This window comes from Mustela lutreola, chromosome 6 (assembly GCF_030435805.1).
Source record: "Mustela lutreola isolate mMusLut2 chromosome 6, mMusLut2.pri, whole genome shotgun sequence".
NCBI classification, from domain to species: domain Eukaryota; kingdom Metazoa; phylum Chordata; class Mammalia; order Carnivora; family Mustelidae; genus Mustela; species Mustela lutreola.
In genome coordinates, this window is record NC_081295.1 from 102,699,028 (window position 1) to 102,718,236 (window position 19,209).

The 19,209-nt window shown below is 36.8% G+C and overlaps 1 protein-coding gene across 4 annotated transcripts in view; it reads right to left on the bottom strand.

Moving 5' to 3' along the window:
* Positions 1-388: 388 nt before the first annotated feature.
* Positions 389-19,209, bottom strand: part of COL21A1 (collagen type XXI alpha 1 chain) — a 181,860-nt gene continuing 163,039 nt past the window's right edge. For 3 of the 4 annotated variants that reach the window (XM_059178292.1, XM_059178293.1, XM_059178295.1), the window contains 10 exons: positions 15,349-15,402; positions 13,680-13,751; positions 11,879-11,914; positions 8,926-8,970; positions 5,709-5,741; positions 5,011-5,157; positions 4,867-4,921; positions 4,189-4,389; positions 3,346-3,423; positions 389-1,667 (listed from right to left, as the gene is read on the bottom strand). In XM_059178292.1, coding sequence (XP_059034275.1) covers positions 1,480-1,667; positions 3,346-3,423; positions 4,189-4,389; positions 4,867-4,921; positions 5,011-5,157; positions 5,709-5,741; positions 8,926-8,970; positions 11,879-11,914; positions 13,680-13,751; positions 15,349-15,402 — 909 coding nt within the window. In that variant the 3' untranslated portion in view covers positions 389-1,479. The remainder of the gene's footprint in view (positions 1,668-3,345; positions 3,424-4,188; positions 4,390-4,866; positions 4,922-5,010; positions 5,158-5,708; positions 5,742-8,925; positions 8,971-11,878; positions 11,915-13,679; positions 13,752-15,348; positions 15,403-19,209) is intronic. The other variant, XM_059178294.1, reaches the window with a different exon arrangement.

Consider the following 19,209-nt stretch of genomic DNA (forward strand, 5'->3'; position numbering starts at 1 on the left):
GTTGTACACCTGAAACTAATGGAACACTGGGTGTCAACTCTACTTCAACAACAAAAGCAAAAACAACACAAAACAAGCCTTGCACTAACTCTGCTACTGAACGTTACGAACATCAGTCTCCCCTGAGGTCCTCACCAGAGTGGTAGAATGACATGTCAGTTAAGCTGAACACTGATCAACAACCATTCCTGGGCCAGGAAGCAGGTTGTGCCCCTCTTTATGTGAGTAGCACAGCAACTGAATTTCTAAGTTCTTATTTCAGATGAACAAGTTCATAAAGAATAAAGTAAATAACTCAATAAAGTATATCTATTGAATAAATGACCATGGGACATCATACTATACTCAACTCTCAGTTAAAATTATATATAAAAAAGAAACCACTGCAAACAGGCCTGTACAAAACTTTATTATACTTTGAATAACAAGCATGTAACAAAATATAGAGCACGATTAGAATGAAATATCTCAAATATGTTCCTTACAAAAGCAGTAAGTACAGTACACAAAGACTGTCCATAATATTTTAATGTCTGCTAAAAATATCAAGACATACTAGGAGCTGTAGAGTTACCTTCCCTTTCAACTAGAGCATTTATTCCCATTAGCTTTGCTACAAATGAAAGTTAACATATAGGAACATACACATAAAATAAGTGGAATGGAAAATGAAGGCATACAACAGACGTTCCAATTACTAAGCAAATGTGAAGAATGAAGTCTTTTTAGAATTCCAAAAACTGCATTTCCTTGGAACATACTGACCAGGTATAATGAAACTTTTTTTCTGACATGTTTTTAACATGTTTTTAACAACAATTTTGTCCATGCCCAATGTAATCAATACTCTTTCTTAGCATAATTCAAGGATTTGCAAATGTACTTAAACACATTCGCCTCATTGAGAGGTGATATTCAAAACCCTGAATGCCCACCAGTCAGTCCACTGTCCCTCCCCAGTAAGCACAGACACTGGAGTAAATGACTGGTGTGGCAACACGGTCTGTCCTAGCTGAGTATCAGCCCAATATTCTTTCCAGCGACACCAGACACGTGTTTTGGCTAATGGACAAGCATGTGCTAGGAAATATGAAACATGAAATTCACACAGACATGAAATTGAACTCAATTACTCTGCTGCATGGAGGCTGAATGTGAAATATTTCACAGTGACTGAAATTGACTGGCTAACAGGCAATGGTGGTTTTTTAATATTCAACTTTGATTAAAATAAATGGACTTACAAGAAACCCTTGAGATTTAGTTAATGCTACTAATCTAAAGGCTCTGAATTACTGCAGAGCCTTTAAAATCAGTATATGTGACCTTTTATATAGTTTTCCTTAAGAAAAAAAATAATAATAAGAACACCGAGGTACTTTAGTTTCTTTCAAGGGATTACTGTTGTTATCTTCCTGAGATGCAAAAGACCATAAGAGAAAAGCACCATGCCTAGGTTGCTGAATGAGGCATCAGACACTAATAGTTTGGTCCTTTTCTAAATGGGTCTCTTCCGACAATTACACTAAAACATAGTGATGGATCGCAGATGCCGGGGGGTCCTGGTTGGCCTTGGATTCCGGGTTTTCCATGATCTCCATCTTTGCCTGGGAGACCTGGGTCTCCTGGAGGACCTTCTTTGCTCATTCCAGGAGGACCCTCTGGACCTAAGGTGGGACATGAGCAATATATGAACAGAGGAGTTTGGTTTTTGATGACAGAGCTGATTCTGTTAAAAAACTTAAACTGAAAAAAAAAAATTTAAGTTTTACATATTTGCACCTATGTGAGAAGAGGAGGGACTCTTTTGCTAATCCTGTATACCTTCCATGGGGAAAGGACTATCCAAAAATAATCAGCAATTTTTATAAAACTGGGCTAAGCTTATTAATACAGCAGTCATGCTGCTGATTGAGACACAGAGCTAACATTCTAACATTTCAATTGGTGGGTTGCCCAAACCCATTTCTTCCTTCCAGCGTATCTTCTGCCAATATTATTATAAATTAGCAAGTGAATAGACCAGTAAGCTAAAACTTTACTGATGTCACTTTTGTGCCATATTTGCAGTGAAAGGACTATTTCCATTAGACACATTTCTGAGTTTCCACATTTAAATACACTAAATACACTCATTACCATGCAAAATTACACAATGGTGTAACACCTCTCATTTGTGAACCACTGCAGAATTAGTTCAATGAGCATGCTCAAAGGAAGGAGAGTTAACTTAGGGTTTTGGCCTTCTAAGAAGTTGATGACTCCGGATGCCTGGGTGGCTCAGTGGTTAAGCGGCTTCCTTTGGCTCAGGTCATGATCCCAGGGTCCCTGCTCTGCGGAGAGTCTGCTTCTCCCTTGGCCCCCTGAATCTCTTGTGCTCATTGTGCTCTCTCTCTCTCTCTCTCTCAAGTATTTAAATAAAATCTTTTAAAAATATATATATAAAATAAAATAAAAAGTTGATGACTCAAAAGAACAAAATAATTCAGCTTTTGAAATGGAGCAGAGGGGTCTGAGGTACTTTCTATGAGTAATGATTCCTGCAGCTACTACTCAGAAACATTTATTTAACACTAACTACAGCTGTGGATATACTTCCAAGTATTTTACACAAAGACTGCTGAATCCTTTAACCCACCCAAAAGCTTCTTGAGGTAATAACATCTAGAATGATAACAGGGGCCATCTGGGTGGCTCAGTCATTTGAACGTCTGACTTTGGCTCAGGTCGTGATTTCAGGCTCCTGCGATCGAGCCCTGCATCAGGCTCCTTGCTCACCAGGGAGTCTGCTCTCTCAACTTCTCTCTCTCTCTCTCAAATAAATAAAGTCTTTGAAAATAATAGTACACATTTAATTGAAAACATGATTGTTATGCACTATTCCAAACACACTACAAGTATTAACTCAGGTTATTTTCCAATGTCATGATGCACGTACCATCTCACCACCATTTCACAAATGAGGAAATGGAGGCCTCACAAAGTTAAATCACACAGTAGCTGAGAGTGACTTAAAGAGTCCACTGTTTCAGTTACGTTGCTTCCTTGAGAATCATAAAGATGGAACAGTGATATACACCAGATAAACATGGGTGACTAAGACCAGTAAAAAACTACTCTACAGAGTCGTCTTCTAAGGCTTGCCAAACAAAAAACAAGAGAAAATCCCAAGTGAGTTGTGAATATGACAGAGGAAGAAAAATCTAGGAATTAGAGCTCAATGTGTTGAATGTGATTCATTCAAAAAAGTAAACAAATGTCTTGATTTTCAATTTTTTGACATAGGTTGGTGATCATCTTAAAGCCAAATGTACGGTACACTTATGAGCATATAGCAAGTCTTACCTGGGGGACCAGGAGGACCTTGATCTCCGGGGTACCCAAACCCTTGGTTCCCCTTTGCCCCATTTCTTCCTGGTAGACCTGCAGAGTGTCAAAGACAGGAACATGCTTACTTTTCCTATAAAATCACTTCCTCCTGGATCATTTCTTTCAAATTTGTTAATACACACATTGAAAGAAAAATCTTTTAAAACAGCTTGCCATTTATTATTTCTCATGGGAAACAGAATTTTTGAAGGAAAAATTTCCAAAATTATCACTGATCTAGAAAGATGTAACAAGGATTAAATATTAAAAAGGAAAATGGTTTGGGATTATTAGCCCTTTCTGTTAATCACAGTTGTTTATTTATCACTGTGATTGAACATCTAAATTGTTCATATAATAGGAAATAAAAAGGAAAGTATTATCAAATGACATTTCATATAAACATTCAAAGAGAAGTAAGCTGTGGGCCATTAGTAAGTTAATTTTTCCTATAAGAGGAAAAAACCTTTCCAATAAGGTAACAGAAGTTACTGATGTCAAAACAAAGGAAATAGTGTCTGTGACTACTTAAAGACCTTCTTATTAAAAACTCAGTCCAAATCTCTAAGTACAATGTCAACTTTTTCTAATTTGTCATTTCACAAGCTTCGGACTTCAACCTTGCTTTAGTTTAGAATATTGCTTTAAGATAATAGAAAACTTGCTTTTTAACTAGTTGACAAATTATTTAGAGACTTAGGTATACAAGAGCTTTTTGTCATCCTAAAAACAAAGATGAACCCATGCCTATTAATTTAGAGAATGAACACAAAATATACCCTTTTTTATCGTTTGTTTATGCACATAAAGTTGAAGTACCTTTTAATCCTCTGGCACCTGGACGTCCAGGAGCACCCACTAACCCAGGAATGCCATCTCTTCCCGGCAAACCAGGAAATCCTCGAGGACCCTCTGGGCCTATGGGACCAGGCGGTCCAGGAATGCCAGGGGAACCGTGTTGAGACTGGCAATGATCACAACTTTGAATTCTTCCACTCTGAAGTAAGACTGGTAGCTGAGCTTAAAAACAAAGAAGTCCCACCCCTTATATTTAAATGGCAAATGAGTATTAGTAACATCTTACTCATGTTTTATAACATACAGATGTCAATCTGTTGACCAATAATTTTGCTTCTAGGAATTTAACTCATTGGTCTGTGTCATCATTTTTTTGTAGCAATTGCTTAAAATGGGAAGGAAAAGTGAAAGCAAACCCCAAAAAAGAAACTGGTAAATTATAGACATCTGTATTTATGAATTAAGTTTTCAGAGTTATGTTAGAAAAGAAAATTTAATTCATGGTGAAATAATGATAAACTTCTTTATTAAAACGATTACAAAAGAGTACACATAACTTTCATCTTCATAAGCATACTCACCTAGACAAAAACAGGGATTTACAAATGTCCTTTCTTATTTTATGTCTTTCATAATTTCTACCAAGAATCTGTATCACTTTAGTAATTTTAAAGTTATTAAAATCTGTTTGAGACTTACCTCTTAATACATCGGTGCAAACTTGTCGAATATACTGTTCTGAAAATTCTCTCCCCTGCATCAAATTATTAGGGGTTATAACGTGTACATACCAAGTAAAAAGCAATGAAAATGCAAGAACTAAGGAAGAAGCAGAATACATACGGGCTTCCCATCCAGTCCTGGAGGTCCCTGAGGACCTGCTTCCCCACGCTGTCCCTGGGGACCCACAGGCCCCATTAGGCCGTCCACCCCAGACTCTCCTTTTGGTCCTGTGGCACCTCTGACACCAGGCTCTCCCTTTTCACCTCTCTAAAATCAGAAGAAACCGTTAAAAGTTCTATTTAAATGTTTCGGAAGGCAAAATTGCATCAAAGACTTCCTTAGAGATGTGCATATGACTATATACATACATGTACATATAATGTACATTATACAAGGAAACTTCATGTCATATTCAAGGCCTACTCATCCATCCATCCACCCATCCACCCAACTCCACAAATATCCTCTCTTCATTGAGCGTATTGTGTAGGTAATACGTCTAGTGCCAGGGAAACAGCAAACATGACACAGTCCTGTTCCCAAAGAGTTTGCATTCTAGAGAGACAAATACAGAAACACAGTGTTCTTTGTTGAAACACAGACAGAAGAAAATTAGCTCTTAATCTAGAAGGAGAACCATTGACATTCACAAATATGTAACATTTCTTAATTAATTCAATGAGTCCGCATATTACGAAAATCACTATTTAAGAACTGAAGAACATGAAAGGCATTTTCTGTTTGGGATGCCTATAGCTAGATTTATACAGCACTGAAAACTCAAGCAATAAGGACTGAAAAGAGAGCATATGACATACCTCTCCTTTTGCACCCTCATGGCCTTGAATTCCCTTTGAAAATTAATAGGAGAAAAAACAATAATAACTGTGCAAGGTATACTACTAGAAATGTGGCATGCATCTTTTGCTATATATTTAATTAGACTTTATGTTTTTTAAAAAGATTTATTTATTTATTTGAGAGAGAGAGAGAGAGAGAGCACACAAGTAGGCAGAGAGGCAGGCAGAGAGAGAGGGGGAAGCAGGCTCCCCGCCAAGCAGAAAGCCCAATGTGGGACTCAATCCCAGGACCCTTAGATCATGACCTGAGCTGAAGGCAGATATTTAACCCACTGAGCCACCCAGGCAATACCAAATGTCAGCTTTTAATTTGAAAAGTACTGACAGAATCAGTGAAAGAAGTATTTTTGATACTTTTTTTTGCCATTTCAAAGGAGACTAAGGACAATGCAATATGTTAACTAGATAATAGAAAAATGTGAATTTATGTAACTGTGTCATTCTTAGATATGAGTATTTTTACATGAAGTTCAAATATGTAGGTTAGAAAGGGATTCCAGTTGAATTTTATTTAAATTCTATTCTGAATTTTAAATACACTACTATTTTAATGGAAATTAAGCTCAAATCAGGTAAGATATATTTAGTCTTTTATTGGGGTGATTAAATACTCTATTTTCCCAAGTTTATGTCTTTAAAATTAAATTTCAATTGAGTGCTACTTATAAAAGATGAGTTAAAGCAATGATGCCTTTCAAAGTGATTAACAGGGAAGAAAATACTCATCTGTCCTATGCCTAAACCACTCACGGGTGGTAATTCAGAGATTAGAAAAGCAGTGTGAGGTATAAATGGTATTTTTCCCAAGTGATACGCACACTGCGGAGCCCACACAGGGAATTCACTCACCATTAAAATCATTGAGTGCCTCTGAATGGCTATATTAAATTATTTCCCACTCATCTCTCATGTATTCATTGCAATGACAAATTACAGGTGATAAGAACTTTCAGGAAAGGCATTAAAATTTCCCATTTTTGAAATTCCTCATACACTCACCCAGTACCAGTTCAGGGATCAGGGTAAAGCTTGTACGCACACAGGCAGGATTTCATGATTCAACTTTATAATTAGCAACTGGTATTCCGAAATCCAACACAAAATTTAGTGCGTAACACTTCACACTATGAATTTTGAGTTTGAATATTTATTTAGCATCATCTCTAGGTTTCTTGGACACGGATACCCAGATTAGACAAAGGGGAAGACAAGTTAGGTAAAATTCATGTATGGCACAGAGAAAGGGTGATTCTCAAATTAAAATGAAAGCATAAAAACACTAAATTTTCATACAAAAATATATTAGTGAGTAAAATACTGTAAGACTATTTTTTAAATATTAGGGTTTCTGAAGAAAGGCAGGGGTGTTCCCTACCAGACATAAGCCTACAACTAGAGCTCATACAAGAGGAAAGACAATGGAGTTAAGTTCTCAGGGCTAGAACTGAATTAGAGCTGAAACTGAAAACAGCTGTCCTCTGAGAATCCACCAGGATGATTTCATGAGCAAAACACAACACGAAGGCCAAGAAATCACACACTTGCAGCCCTTGGTAGGATGACAGGTAAACTAGGACTGTTTATTTAAAGAGCTTGGGACAACTATTCAGCTGCTGAAAAGCAATAGTTGCTTTGACCCCCAGGTGCTCCCCAAGGGCTCAGGGTTCCTGGTGGTGAGAAATGCAGCATCTGACAAATTTAGGGCAGAGGCTTTCTAGGGAACTCAAAACCTGCCTGGGGAGATGATTATTATTTTCCTTGAGAAGTGTGGGAAAAAAAAAAAAAAAAAAGACACGTTAGGGGCACCGTGTAAGCCAGTGACTTGGCAAGGTTATGAGCTCAGACTCCACAGGAAATAGCCTTCTTTTCAGACAGTTATTGTAAGAATTTGGGGGTAAGGCCGGGGTTGCAGAGGTTGAATGGATGAAGAGGTGAAGGTCCTCCTATGAGAACAGCTGTTTATATATATTGTGTGATTAACTTAGGGAAATCAAGGGGGAGGTGGTCTGTGCTGCCAGTGCGAAGAATGGGGACAGGGCTGGCTGTGTCATCAAGAGTATTGGAGTCAAGCGGAGGAGCATTAAAATTAAAAGACATGATTTACTGAACATACTTTTATGCAGGCAAACTCGGGCCATTTCTCATTTTAGTTACTTTTGTTCTTCGTGTTAGCTTCTAAATTCTCAACTCTTCCTAATAGCAGCACTGACCTTCCACCTTCTACTATAAACAACCTTTTGACCATATGCTTTCAGATCTCACTCCCATGGTCTCACAGATTTCTCCAGGTGAGGGAAAGAGATCCCTCTCCTCAAAGACATCACTCACGTTTTTCTCCCCCTCTCTCCAGAACCAGTATAATTACTGAATCTCTCTTGAATGTCACATTTGAAAAAGGTCTACCCCACCAAGGGTCTCCCTGTACAGTCTGCCCTTCCAAGGGTGGACCGAGTTGGATCTGAGCTTAATTATTGGCAAAGAAGCAGCACATAAGCTACATTAGGTACAAATCACTTGCATGCCTCTTTTGGTCCAGTTCAGCTCTGACTGAACTTGCAGGCCATATGGCAATCTCACTGGAACACTATTTAATGAGGAGAGTTTAGTCAGGGAAGAAGCAAAACAATTTTATTATGAATCTATTCCATAACACAGTACCTCAAGATAGCATTTAATGAATCTCTATTGTAGGAAATTCTATCTCTGAACACATAAGAGGGAAACAAGTACATTTCTCCACACCTAATAGACTTCACCTACTCACGTTTCGAGAAAAAAAAAAAAAAATCAAGACTGATCAGTAGATAAGGAAATACTGCCACTGTATGGCTGCCTTTGGCCAATAACTATTCTAAGATATAGGTGGAGTTGCCTACCTTTAGCCATTCATTTGACCAGAAAAAAGCATGGGGAAGGAAGTTTCACAGTGTAGAAAAATGAAAACATAAGGCAAAAGATGAAAGCAAACCATTATCAAAAAAATGAAAACATAAGGCAAAAGTTTAAAACAACCCATTATCACCATCATCACCTGACATTTTCTTCCTTAGGTGCTTAGAATGCATACTGTATCTGCCCTCCTTCCTTTTCTTTTCCATATGCAGGTAACCCCCTCCAAACACCATCCAGTTATGTGATTCATTACTTCATCGACTATCAGAGAAAACAAAAATACCTGTTGCCCTGGGATCCCTTGTCTTCCATTTTCTCCCTTTTGGCCCTTTAAAATTTAATAAAAATTACTGATTAGCTCGCACACATAGAATACCACCACATATAAGAAACAAGTGATGTATTAACCTATGGTGAAGAAAAAATGTCACCAAAGCAATGATGCAAATATATAAAATGATATAAGAAAGAAGTTAGTCTCTCAGAGTAAGAAAAAAGAGTCAACCCTCACATTAACAACATGAAAATAATTTAAAAATCCAATGGCTGTGGACATTTGATTAATTTCAGTGACATAACCATGTTCAGGGCTAGCTATAAACATGCAAAGACAAGAAGACATATTTAAAGGAATTTTTAAAAATTAAAAATAGACTGCAAAAGTGGAATACTATTCATACATTTTGAAAAATGGAATCTTGCCATTTGTGACAGACAACATGGATGGAACTCGAGGGCATGACACTAAGTGAAATAAGTCAGAGAAAGACAAATATTGTATGATTTCACTTATATGTGGAGTCTAACAAAATCAAACAAACAAACCAAACCAAAAAATTTAAGATCGTAGATAGAACACAATAATGGTTTCCAGAAACCATAGGGGGTGGGTGAAATAGGTGAAGGGGTTCAAAAGATATAAACTTCCTGTTATAAAATAAAGAGGTCCAGGGGATGGGTGTATAGCAATGGTTACCACAGTGGTAGTATGGTAATACTGTATATTTGAAGTTGCTAAGAGAGTGATTCTTAAAAGTTCTCCTCAAAAGAAAAAAATTTCTAACTATGCACGGTGATAGATGGTAACTAGACTTATTGTGATGATTGTTTCACAGTGTATACAAATTTTGAAGAGATTATGCATAACAAATTTGTACACCTGCAATATAGTTGACTCTTGAACAACGCAGACGTTGAGGGCACCAACCTCCCTCAAAGTCCAAAATCGGTATATAGCTTTTGACTCCCCCCAGATTTAACTACTAATAGATCATGGTTGACTAGGAGCCTTACTAACAATATAAACTATCAATTAACCCATATTTTATATGTTACATGTAATATATTCTATATTCTCATAAGTAAGCTAGAGAAAAGTAAAAGTTAAGAAAGTCATAAAGAAGCAAAATACATTTATGATACTGTACCTTATTTATTGAAAAAAAAACTGCATATAAGTGGAACTGGGGAGTTCAAGCTGACATTGTATAAGGGTCAGCCATATACTGTTATATGCCAGTTATACTTCAACAAAAGAAGTACCATAAAAACATTTTTCATGAAGACATTTAAGTCAGGAAAAATAAGAAGAGAAGAAAAATAGTAAAGACATAAACACATTTGTCCATTTAATAAATATTTTTGGATATCCATCATATACAATGCATGGTCCTAGCCCCTAAAGCCCTACTTCATCCCTATGTTGGACAAGATTATTAGCAATTTCTAGGAAAACCAATACCTAGATAATATAATCAATGAATGATCTAGTGACTTAAATTTTGAATCACTCTTGCATTGTGATTTATTCATTAATTTACCTAAGTGGACTCCCAACATTTATTGAATGACACCTATTTGCTATCCCACAGAGACACTGAAACAAAGATACGCTAACCTGCAAGTTGCTTACTGTGTGGTGGGAAAGATAAGCCATTAAATCAAGAATGATGAAAATGCATACTGAAACATCTGGGCTGGATACCACCAGAACAGGAAGGTGTATCTGAGAGAAAGGGGTCCTGCAGGGTAGGGAAAATAACTCTACCCTAAATGACCAAAAAGAGTTAGTCAAACAAGGAAGGATTTTCCAGGACAGACTTTATCTTGAAACATGTGGGATACCACGGAAGAATTCCTGAGTGGGTCTGTAGTTTCCTTATTGCATGCTGGTAGGAGCATGAGAGGAAGAGAGGACAGTGCACTCAAGGGGACCAGGGAGGAGGACAATGCAGAATTTGAGACCCATGACAATGGGTCATGGGTCTGATCAAGAAATGATCAGGACACTGTGAATAGGAAGAAGGGCCCAAGTTCTAGACAGGCTTAGAAGGGAAACTGCAGGTGAAGAGAGAAGAGAATGGGTTTTAAGATAACTTCCTAGACTTTTTCCTTAGGTTATTACATAGTGCTACCAATTACATAGTGCTACTATGACAAAGAACAGAGTAGGAGATGGTTTATGGGGAAAGGTGACAAGTTCTGTTTTGGACACACAGATGTGCACATGAGTCATCCAAATTCAGTACAAAGAAGGGAATTGGAATATGTGGGTCTAGAGCTCACAGATACTTCCTTAAAATTCACCTCACTCATTTCAAAATTAACTTAAAGAATCATAATAATGCTTGAATATCTCAAGTAAAACAAATGGAATCAACCGTAGAAAAGCAATTTTTGAGACTCTAACATTAATAGATTCTAATTCCACTCTTACTTCAATTTGTAATTTCCTTTTATACCTCCAGAAATTCTAGAGCTCCTCACCTTTGTTTCTAAGACACCCAAATGAAACGTCCTTCTAAATCATTAGATGTCTTCAGCCTGATTTCATTTTTTGGTATAATTCTCCTTCCATCTGTTAGTTTGAACATGTCTTATAATTGGTGTTAATGGTTTCTTATCAAATTTATTTTTGCTATAAGCCATTTCTAATCATTTCTGGAAACATACATACTTTCCATAAATATATAAAGATATTAGAAGTATATAGTAAAATCTGTATCTGTCTTGTTGAACCATTTGGTTCCCAAGTTTTCTACAACACTGGAGTGGAGAAGAATCTTAAAATGAGATTTGACATTGACCAAACAGTTTAGAAGACAAGAAGAGAGCTGGGACTTAACAATTAGAGACTGATGGCAAAACTGGAAGGAGCTGGAAAAGCCATGTGAGAACTAAAAAGAGCAAAGCCCTGATTTTATTGCAAAGCAAAAATAAAAAAGCCAGCAACATACCTGAATGCCTCTTTCACCTTGATTTCCTTTGTCCCCCTGCAAAAAAGCAGTTAAATATCTATCATCAGAAGCTGAGTCCAAAACAGTATTTGGGAAGAGAGTAAAATCATATTATATCAAAATGATGTTCTAAATGAACTCTGTCTTGTGCTCTTACATTTGAGAAGAAAATTGACTACAATTTCTATTTTACCAGGAATAAGACAACTTTTCTATATCAATCACCATCTGACGGTCAACAAACATGAGAAAACTCATTTTGACAACTGCACTTTTACGAAATCAAAGTGAAAATCTTCCATTGAGCCAGTAGCAGCCATGCATTTATAGGATACAGTGAAGTAGAACATAACGTTAAAATGGTATTTTAGAAAACATATGCTTCAAAAATGAATTTGGGGGGAAAAATCCATATTCCAGGATCAAAACGTTCCTAGGATTTTTCAGCTAGAAGAGATATTCCTGACCAACTCCTTTAATGCTCTGGTTCTTACAAGGACCTGAATATTAATATGAATGACTATAATGAATCTGCAAATCAAGGAAGATAAGCACTTGCCCTGAGATGAACTTGGACACTGTTTCCAAATTTCTTTTCTGCCTTACCATGCTCTCTAAACACAGAGAGTTTTGTGTTTACAGCAAATAATATATAGGTGATCTTTAAAAAGGCAACTTTTGGGGCACCTGGGTGGCTCAGTGGGTTTAAAGCCTCTGCCTTTGGCTCAGGTCATGACCCCAGGGTCCAGGGATCAAGCCCCACATCGGGGCTGTCTGCTCAGCAGGGAGCCTCTCTCTCTGCCTGCTTCTCTGCCTACTTTGCAATCTCTGTCAAATAAATAAATAAAATCTTTTAAAAGGTGGGGGGCAACTTTGCACAAGAAATTTCTCCAATTCCAAACATATATTCCACAGGTTTACTTCATGTGCACTAAGTTTCTAATACTTCATTGCTGCTATGAGGGTCATTCCTGTCTCCACAAGTGTTACCGGCTATTCAGTGTAACAAAAAGGTCGAGGATCATACCGGTTCTAATAACCTAGGGAACAAGTATATAATACATGAGAAACAGAAAAATGAAATGGTAGAAAAACTAAAACAACAAGGGATGTGAAGATGAAGACATGTGTCTACCCTTACCAGAATAAAAGCCAGTGTATTTACTTATAGCCTGAAATGTGTATATTTGCAGTGGCATTGACTTCTTTGATGAACAAGCAGTCAGTTGTGACTTAAGATCCCACCCAAAATAATATTTATATAGTTACAGCTTCAGGGTTCCTTTACTTGAGGAGAAAGAGAGAGAGAATATGAATCTTAAGTGTTGCTCTCTTCTCTCACCAAAACATTTATCAGTATACCTGACTTGTATTTTAAACTCAAATTCATTTTAAATGAAATTCTATATAATATCATCTTTTATAAATAGCAACTTCATGGTCAAATTTTTACCTTTTTTAGACTTTTGCCCCAGTTTTGATAAGAGTTATATTCACATTTTGGTAAAAGTGCCTGACATGGAAGACTCTTCCTATAAAATTCCTGTGGAATTTAATCCACTCATGTGGATTGACTGCAAAAAAATCTGAATTTATAGGATATTACTTTTCTGAGCTGCATGTTTCATCCAAGACCTTCATCTAGGAGACCACACCCATGTAGGGACCACAGCTATGGACATGGGGTAGGTCAGCTTATCCTTAAAAATATAATCAGTCCTGCTATAATGCTTTCACAAAAGGAAGACTTACATGCTAAAAGATGATTAAAAGTCAATTATATCTCCTAAACAATGCGTACCTTTTTTCCTTGAATTCCAGGTAAACCCAGGTATCCTGGTTCTCCTGGGGGACCTACTGCTCCTTGTTCTCCCTAGGTAACACAGAAGTTACATAAGATTGCAGACTTATTGCTTATGAAAAACACCACTGTTTTCCTCTACCTATATCTCCAATTTATAATCCATGGTTTCAAAATTAGTTGACACTTAGAATTATTACTTCAGATACAAAAGAATGAAAAATTTACCAGAGTCCTGATAAAACTTCTTATATTTTTCCTATCTTTGCTAGTTAAACTATTCTGATAGCATATGTTTTAAAATTTTATAAATATTTCTCATTTTTATTTTATTTTATAGCTTCAACAATAACGTAGATAGTAAGGTAGTGACAATAATAAACATAGGTTTCTTTTGTTTTCTTTACTAACTTTCCCTTCCTCCTTGAAACTGCTTATTCTTATATTGCTACCTTAAAGAACTGATTGTTAAAAACTGATGAGTAAATAGAACTAAAATCACTGATAATCTCATTACTCACTGCTTTTACTTTGTTACAGATTTTCTGTCTACCTCTCACAAGCACACAATAAACGATTCAGTTACTAAGATTTACTCAGTATGCATGCATCATTTTAGAATGTCTTTTACCACAAAATCTATCAGTACTATGATGTTCTTCACATGCTGTTTTGTTTTTAAAATGTAATTTTAAATTACAAAATAGTACTTAACTGTATTGATTTACCATATTTGTTTTAATAAAATGCCAATTGTTAAACATTCGTTTTCATAGTTTTTACTTTTATCAACAATATTAGGGTGAACATCTTTATAGCTAAATAGTATACATATTTACAGGTTTTATTCCTCATACAAATGGAATACTGTTGTCTTAAAAGTGAATTCTTGAGCTATTTCCAGTACAGGTAATATTCCATGACTTAATTCCTCCACTCTCCATCATCCCATAGAGATTATTCTCTTAATGAAATAAAGATTTCTTAAAAGTCTTACATAAGGGAATTTCTGAAAGTTACAGTAATATAGAATGGAATCCTGAACTTGCTTCATGGTTTTTGGTTTGAGTTTTACCTTTAGTCCCTGATTCTACCACATTAACTAAAGCCTACTCTCTTTTGTAGAAACAGTTTTGTCCTCTTTACTTACTACGCCCATTCCTGAGCTATGGAATATTACTGCAGATTGTTAAAGGCTTGAAGAGAATTGAAAATCCTATTGAAATAAACATCAACCATTTGGTTTGGAGGAAAAATAAAATACAAAAGGCTGTGAGAGCCCACGCTAAAGTCCCATCAATCAGCAAAGAGAAGAATAGCACTACTTGTGTGGGAGCCACACCCACTTTCCCTCAGTTATGGAAGACCATAGAGACCAAAGAGAGGTTCATGTTAGCCTTTGGCTTCTACCATTTCCAGGAAAATCAAGCCAGAGGATATTTTATGTCTGTTACCCAAACTATGATAAAGCATCCAAAAAAAAAAAAAAAAAAAAACAAATGAAACCTTGCATTAGGCATTTTCTTACGTGTTTGTTATATCTGTTACATAGATCATCCTTCATTTCATGTAACTTCTCTTAAGGGATGCAAAACAGTAATCTTAACAAACAACGAAGGAGACTTATAATTCTTTGAATATATTTCCAAATGTCTCAAATGATAATTACCTTTAGTCCAGAAGCCCCAGGCATCCCTTGTAGTCCAGGTTCACCTTTATTTCCCTGTCAATGCATCAAACCATTAAATTTTTTAAAAACGCAGTCACAATATATCTGATATAGACACTTAAGGGAATTAACTTAAAATAATTTTTACATTTTCAACTCTCCAACTGTATGAAACATAGACTCTGTATGTTAAGTCTACTTATTCAGAAAGAATGAATCCTCATATTCATAAAGCTTTCTGAAAGCATGTTTTAAAGCTAGCAGATACAAGTAAGGGACGAGATTCGAAACCTCAGAAACAAGTGCTAATTGGCTGGGACTCCATACTCTATAGGCAAGAGCCATGTATTGTAACAACATCCCATATACCGAGAATCTTCATCTTTGCCCAGTTTCATTTTCTCGGGATGACTCAGTTTCAGCATGCAAGGAAAGAAAATTAGCTTCAAATGTACAGTGGCTTTTAAAAAATACATATATATGAATCAGAAAATGTTTACTTTGTGCTCTTTTTCAGAATTTGAGTGCCATCCTTTCTAACAAAAGCTTGGAGGGCAAAACCAACTTGACAGGGCAAAGAATATAAAAGTATAAAAGGGGTCAGGCATATAGCGAGAGAGCACGTCTGCTGGCTAATAAGGAGTGACTGTCAAAGACAGTCCTGGTTTTCAGAACTACAGGGTATTATGCTAAGTGAAATAAGTCAATCAGACAAAGACAATTATCATATGATCTCACTGATATGTAGAAGTCGAGAAACAAGACAAGAGGATCATAGGGGAAGGGAGGAGAAAATGAAACAAGATCAAACCAGAGGGGGAGACACACCATAAAAGACTCTTAATCTCAGGAAAAAGAGGGTTGCTGGAGAGGAAGTGGGTGAGAGGGATGGGGTTGCTGGGGGATGGACATTGGGGAGGGTATGTGCTATGGGGAGTGTGGTGAATTGTGTAAGACTGATGACTCACAGACCTATACCCCTGAAATAAATAATACATTATATGTTAATAAAATAAAAAAGACAGTGCTGGTTTTCAAATTTACCTTGATATCTAAAATCCCAATCTAGTCAATATCAGACAAAAGCAAGGGCCGAACTGGGTGTACTAATAAGTAAAGGTAAACAACTTCATTTTCAGCTTTTGAAAAGTTTTCTAGGTTACTCATGTTGAGAAACATATGAACACGATACTTGGACATAATTAAAGCATTCAGCACGTAACAGCATTATTAAGCCATAGGACAATGGTTCTTTAAAATTGGGGCACTTGGGTGGTTCAGTGGGTTAAAGCCTCTGCCTTCGGCTCAGGTCATGATCCCCAGGGCCTGGGATTGAGGCCCACATAGGGCTCAGCAGGGAGCTTGCTTCCTCCTCTCTCTCTCTCTCTCTCTCTCTGCCTGCCTCTCCGCCTACTTGTGATATCTCTGTCAAATAAATAAATAAAATCTTTAAAAACATAATAATAATAAATAAATAAATATATTTTTTTAATTCTATAAGTGACTAAGCAGAAATTCACAAAGGTGACAAAACTTGCTGCAAGCTACTTGATTATGTTAACATAGCCTAATGTCATTTAGATAATAATTTTTAAAACTGCAAACTAGTATGGTTTAATGGCTTAAAAAAAAAAAGTATCATAAACCAAGTTAGAAGTTTTCTGAAGATCCACCACAGAGTTTCAGCCTCATCCTTGCCCTATTTAATACAGTTTTTTTTGGTCCCACCCTAAAATTCATACTAATTGACACTGAAAGCATAGTTCACAAACTTATCACAGTTGACAAAACAGGCAGAGAGGGCACCTGGCTGGCTCAGTGGGTTAAGCATCTGCCTTTGGCTCAGGTCAATGTGGGACTGAGTCCCACATTGGACTCTCTGCTCGGCAGGGAGCCTGCTTTCTCCTCTCTCTCTCTCTCTCTACCTGCCTCTCTGCCTACTTATGATCTCTCTCTGCCAAATAAATAAAATCTTTAAAAGAAAAAAAAAAAAAAACAGGGAGAGAGAAACTAACATAGAGCTAGGTAAACTATAGCTCACGGGCTAAATGCAGCCCAGTGCAGAGTCTCGTAAATCAAGTTTTGCCAGAACACAGGCACAACCCACACAGTCCATGGCTGCTTTTGCAATATAATAGCAGAGCTGAGGAGCTGCAACAGAAGCTACATGGCCTCTAAGACTGAAATATTTACTATCTGGCGATGTGTAGAACACCTGAGCTAATATACTACATGAGAAAAGAGTTGAAGTGTCTCACTGAAAAGATTACGTTCAAGAAGTATAATATCAACACTCTGAATCAACTTTTAACAAAATAATTGCACAAGTACAGGATGAGAGAAAACAAACTTTACAGTAATTCATGTAAAAATAAACTGATCCTGGAAACAGCCACCTGCTTTCCCAGCTCTAACAGTAGAAACTACTCAACTGGTGGATGCCATAAGGGATCATTCTAAAACATTTTATGGAAATTCCATCAGATTTAAAGACCCCCAGCTCAGTGTGAGCTAATGATGTGAAACAGCTGATAAAAACAAGGTGAGGAAATCGTAGGCTGAATTCGTAAGAATTAGAACATCCAGAACACCGTGGCGGGAGTCCACTGTACCCCTGTTCCTTAGGAGTATATGACTACTCTGTATCTTCTCAGAAAGTGACTTTGAGGGGCACCTGGGTGGCTCAGTTGGTTAAGCGTCTGCCTTCAGCTCAGGTCATGATCCCAAAGTCATGGGATCCAGCCCTGAATCAGGCTCCCTGCTCAAATGAGAACCTACTCTGCCCCTCACTCCAGCTCATGTTCTCTCTCATTCTATCTCAAATAAATGAATCTTAAGAAAGAAAGAAAGAAAGAAAGAAAGAAAGAAAGAAAGAAAGAAAGAAATTAATTATGCAGAATCTACTTGGTAAAGGTTTTATACCAATTCAGTACTACTAATTCAGTACTAATTACTACTGTAGGACACACAATACTCCAACAATTCACAAGGGTTCACCACTGATGGAAGGGCAGTAGCTACTTTTCTCTGATCACTGGGTTCCCATGATGCTTTATCCTATTTCTTTCTCTAAATAGTTTTGAAACTGAAAGCAGAATAGATTAAGTCATCTCCTCATCCACTCATTTTGTATGCCAGAGTCTATTCCCTTGGGACAATGTCTAGTTAAAGGTTTAATTCTTTCAAACAGGAATTCCATCATTTCCGTTTGGAAGGTTGTCCTACATTCTACTCATTAAATACTTGAGAACAGTCTGAGTCTAGCCAGAACATACTTGATTTGAGCCTCCAATAAACCAAGAAAAAAAAAAAAACCACAATAGTTTTCTTAGCATGGGATTCTATCACCTAGAATATGGTCAAACCATGGTATTCAGAGTTTCAGTTCTATCTTGAGAATAACCTAACCTGACATTCTAAACATATTTGTCAGGCTTGCCTGACATTTCTTAAAAATGAAAGTAAAGATCAAGTACTATCTTACCCACAGTCCTGAAGGAGAAAACACCTAATAAAACTCATGACAAGCATTTTACAATAAAAATTCCATATACATACTACCAAATAAAAATATCAAGACGATGACTTAGGAACTGGTAAAAAGTTATCCTCAATCCTAACTACTAACCCACTCCATTGGTGGGGTTTGGAAGCAAACCCCGTGCAACTCTACACAGTCCTTGGTGCTCCTGGGATGACAAGAGAGGAAGAGGGGGTCAAGTAGTCAGAGATTATGGACACTTTCCAGCTCACACCAGACCTGCTTTACATCATCCTGTTTTTATATGTTTAGTTTCTGTCTAACATTTCATTCTTACAAATGACCATCCATAGAATTAAAACCACATTTTAAGTAAAATC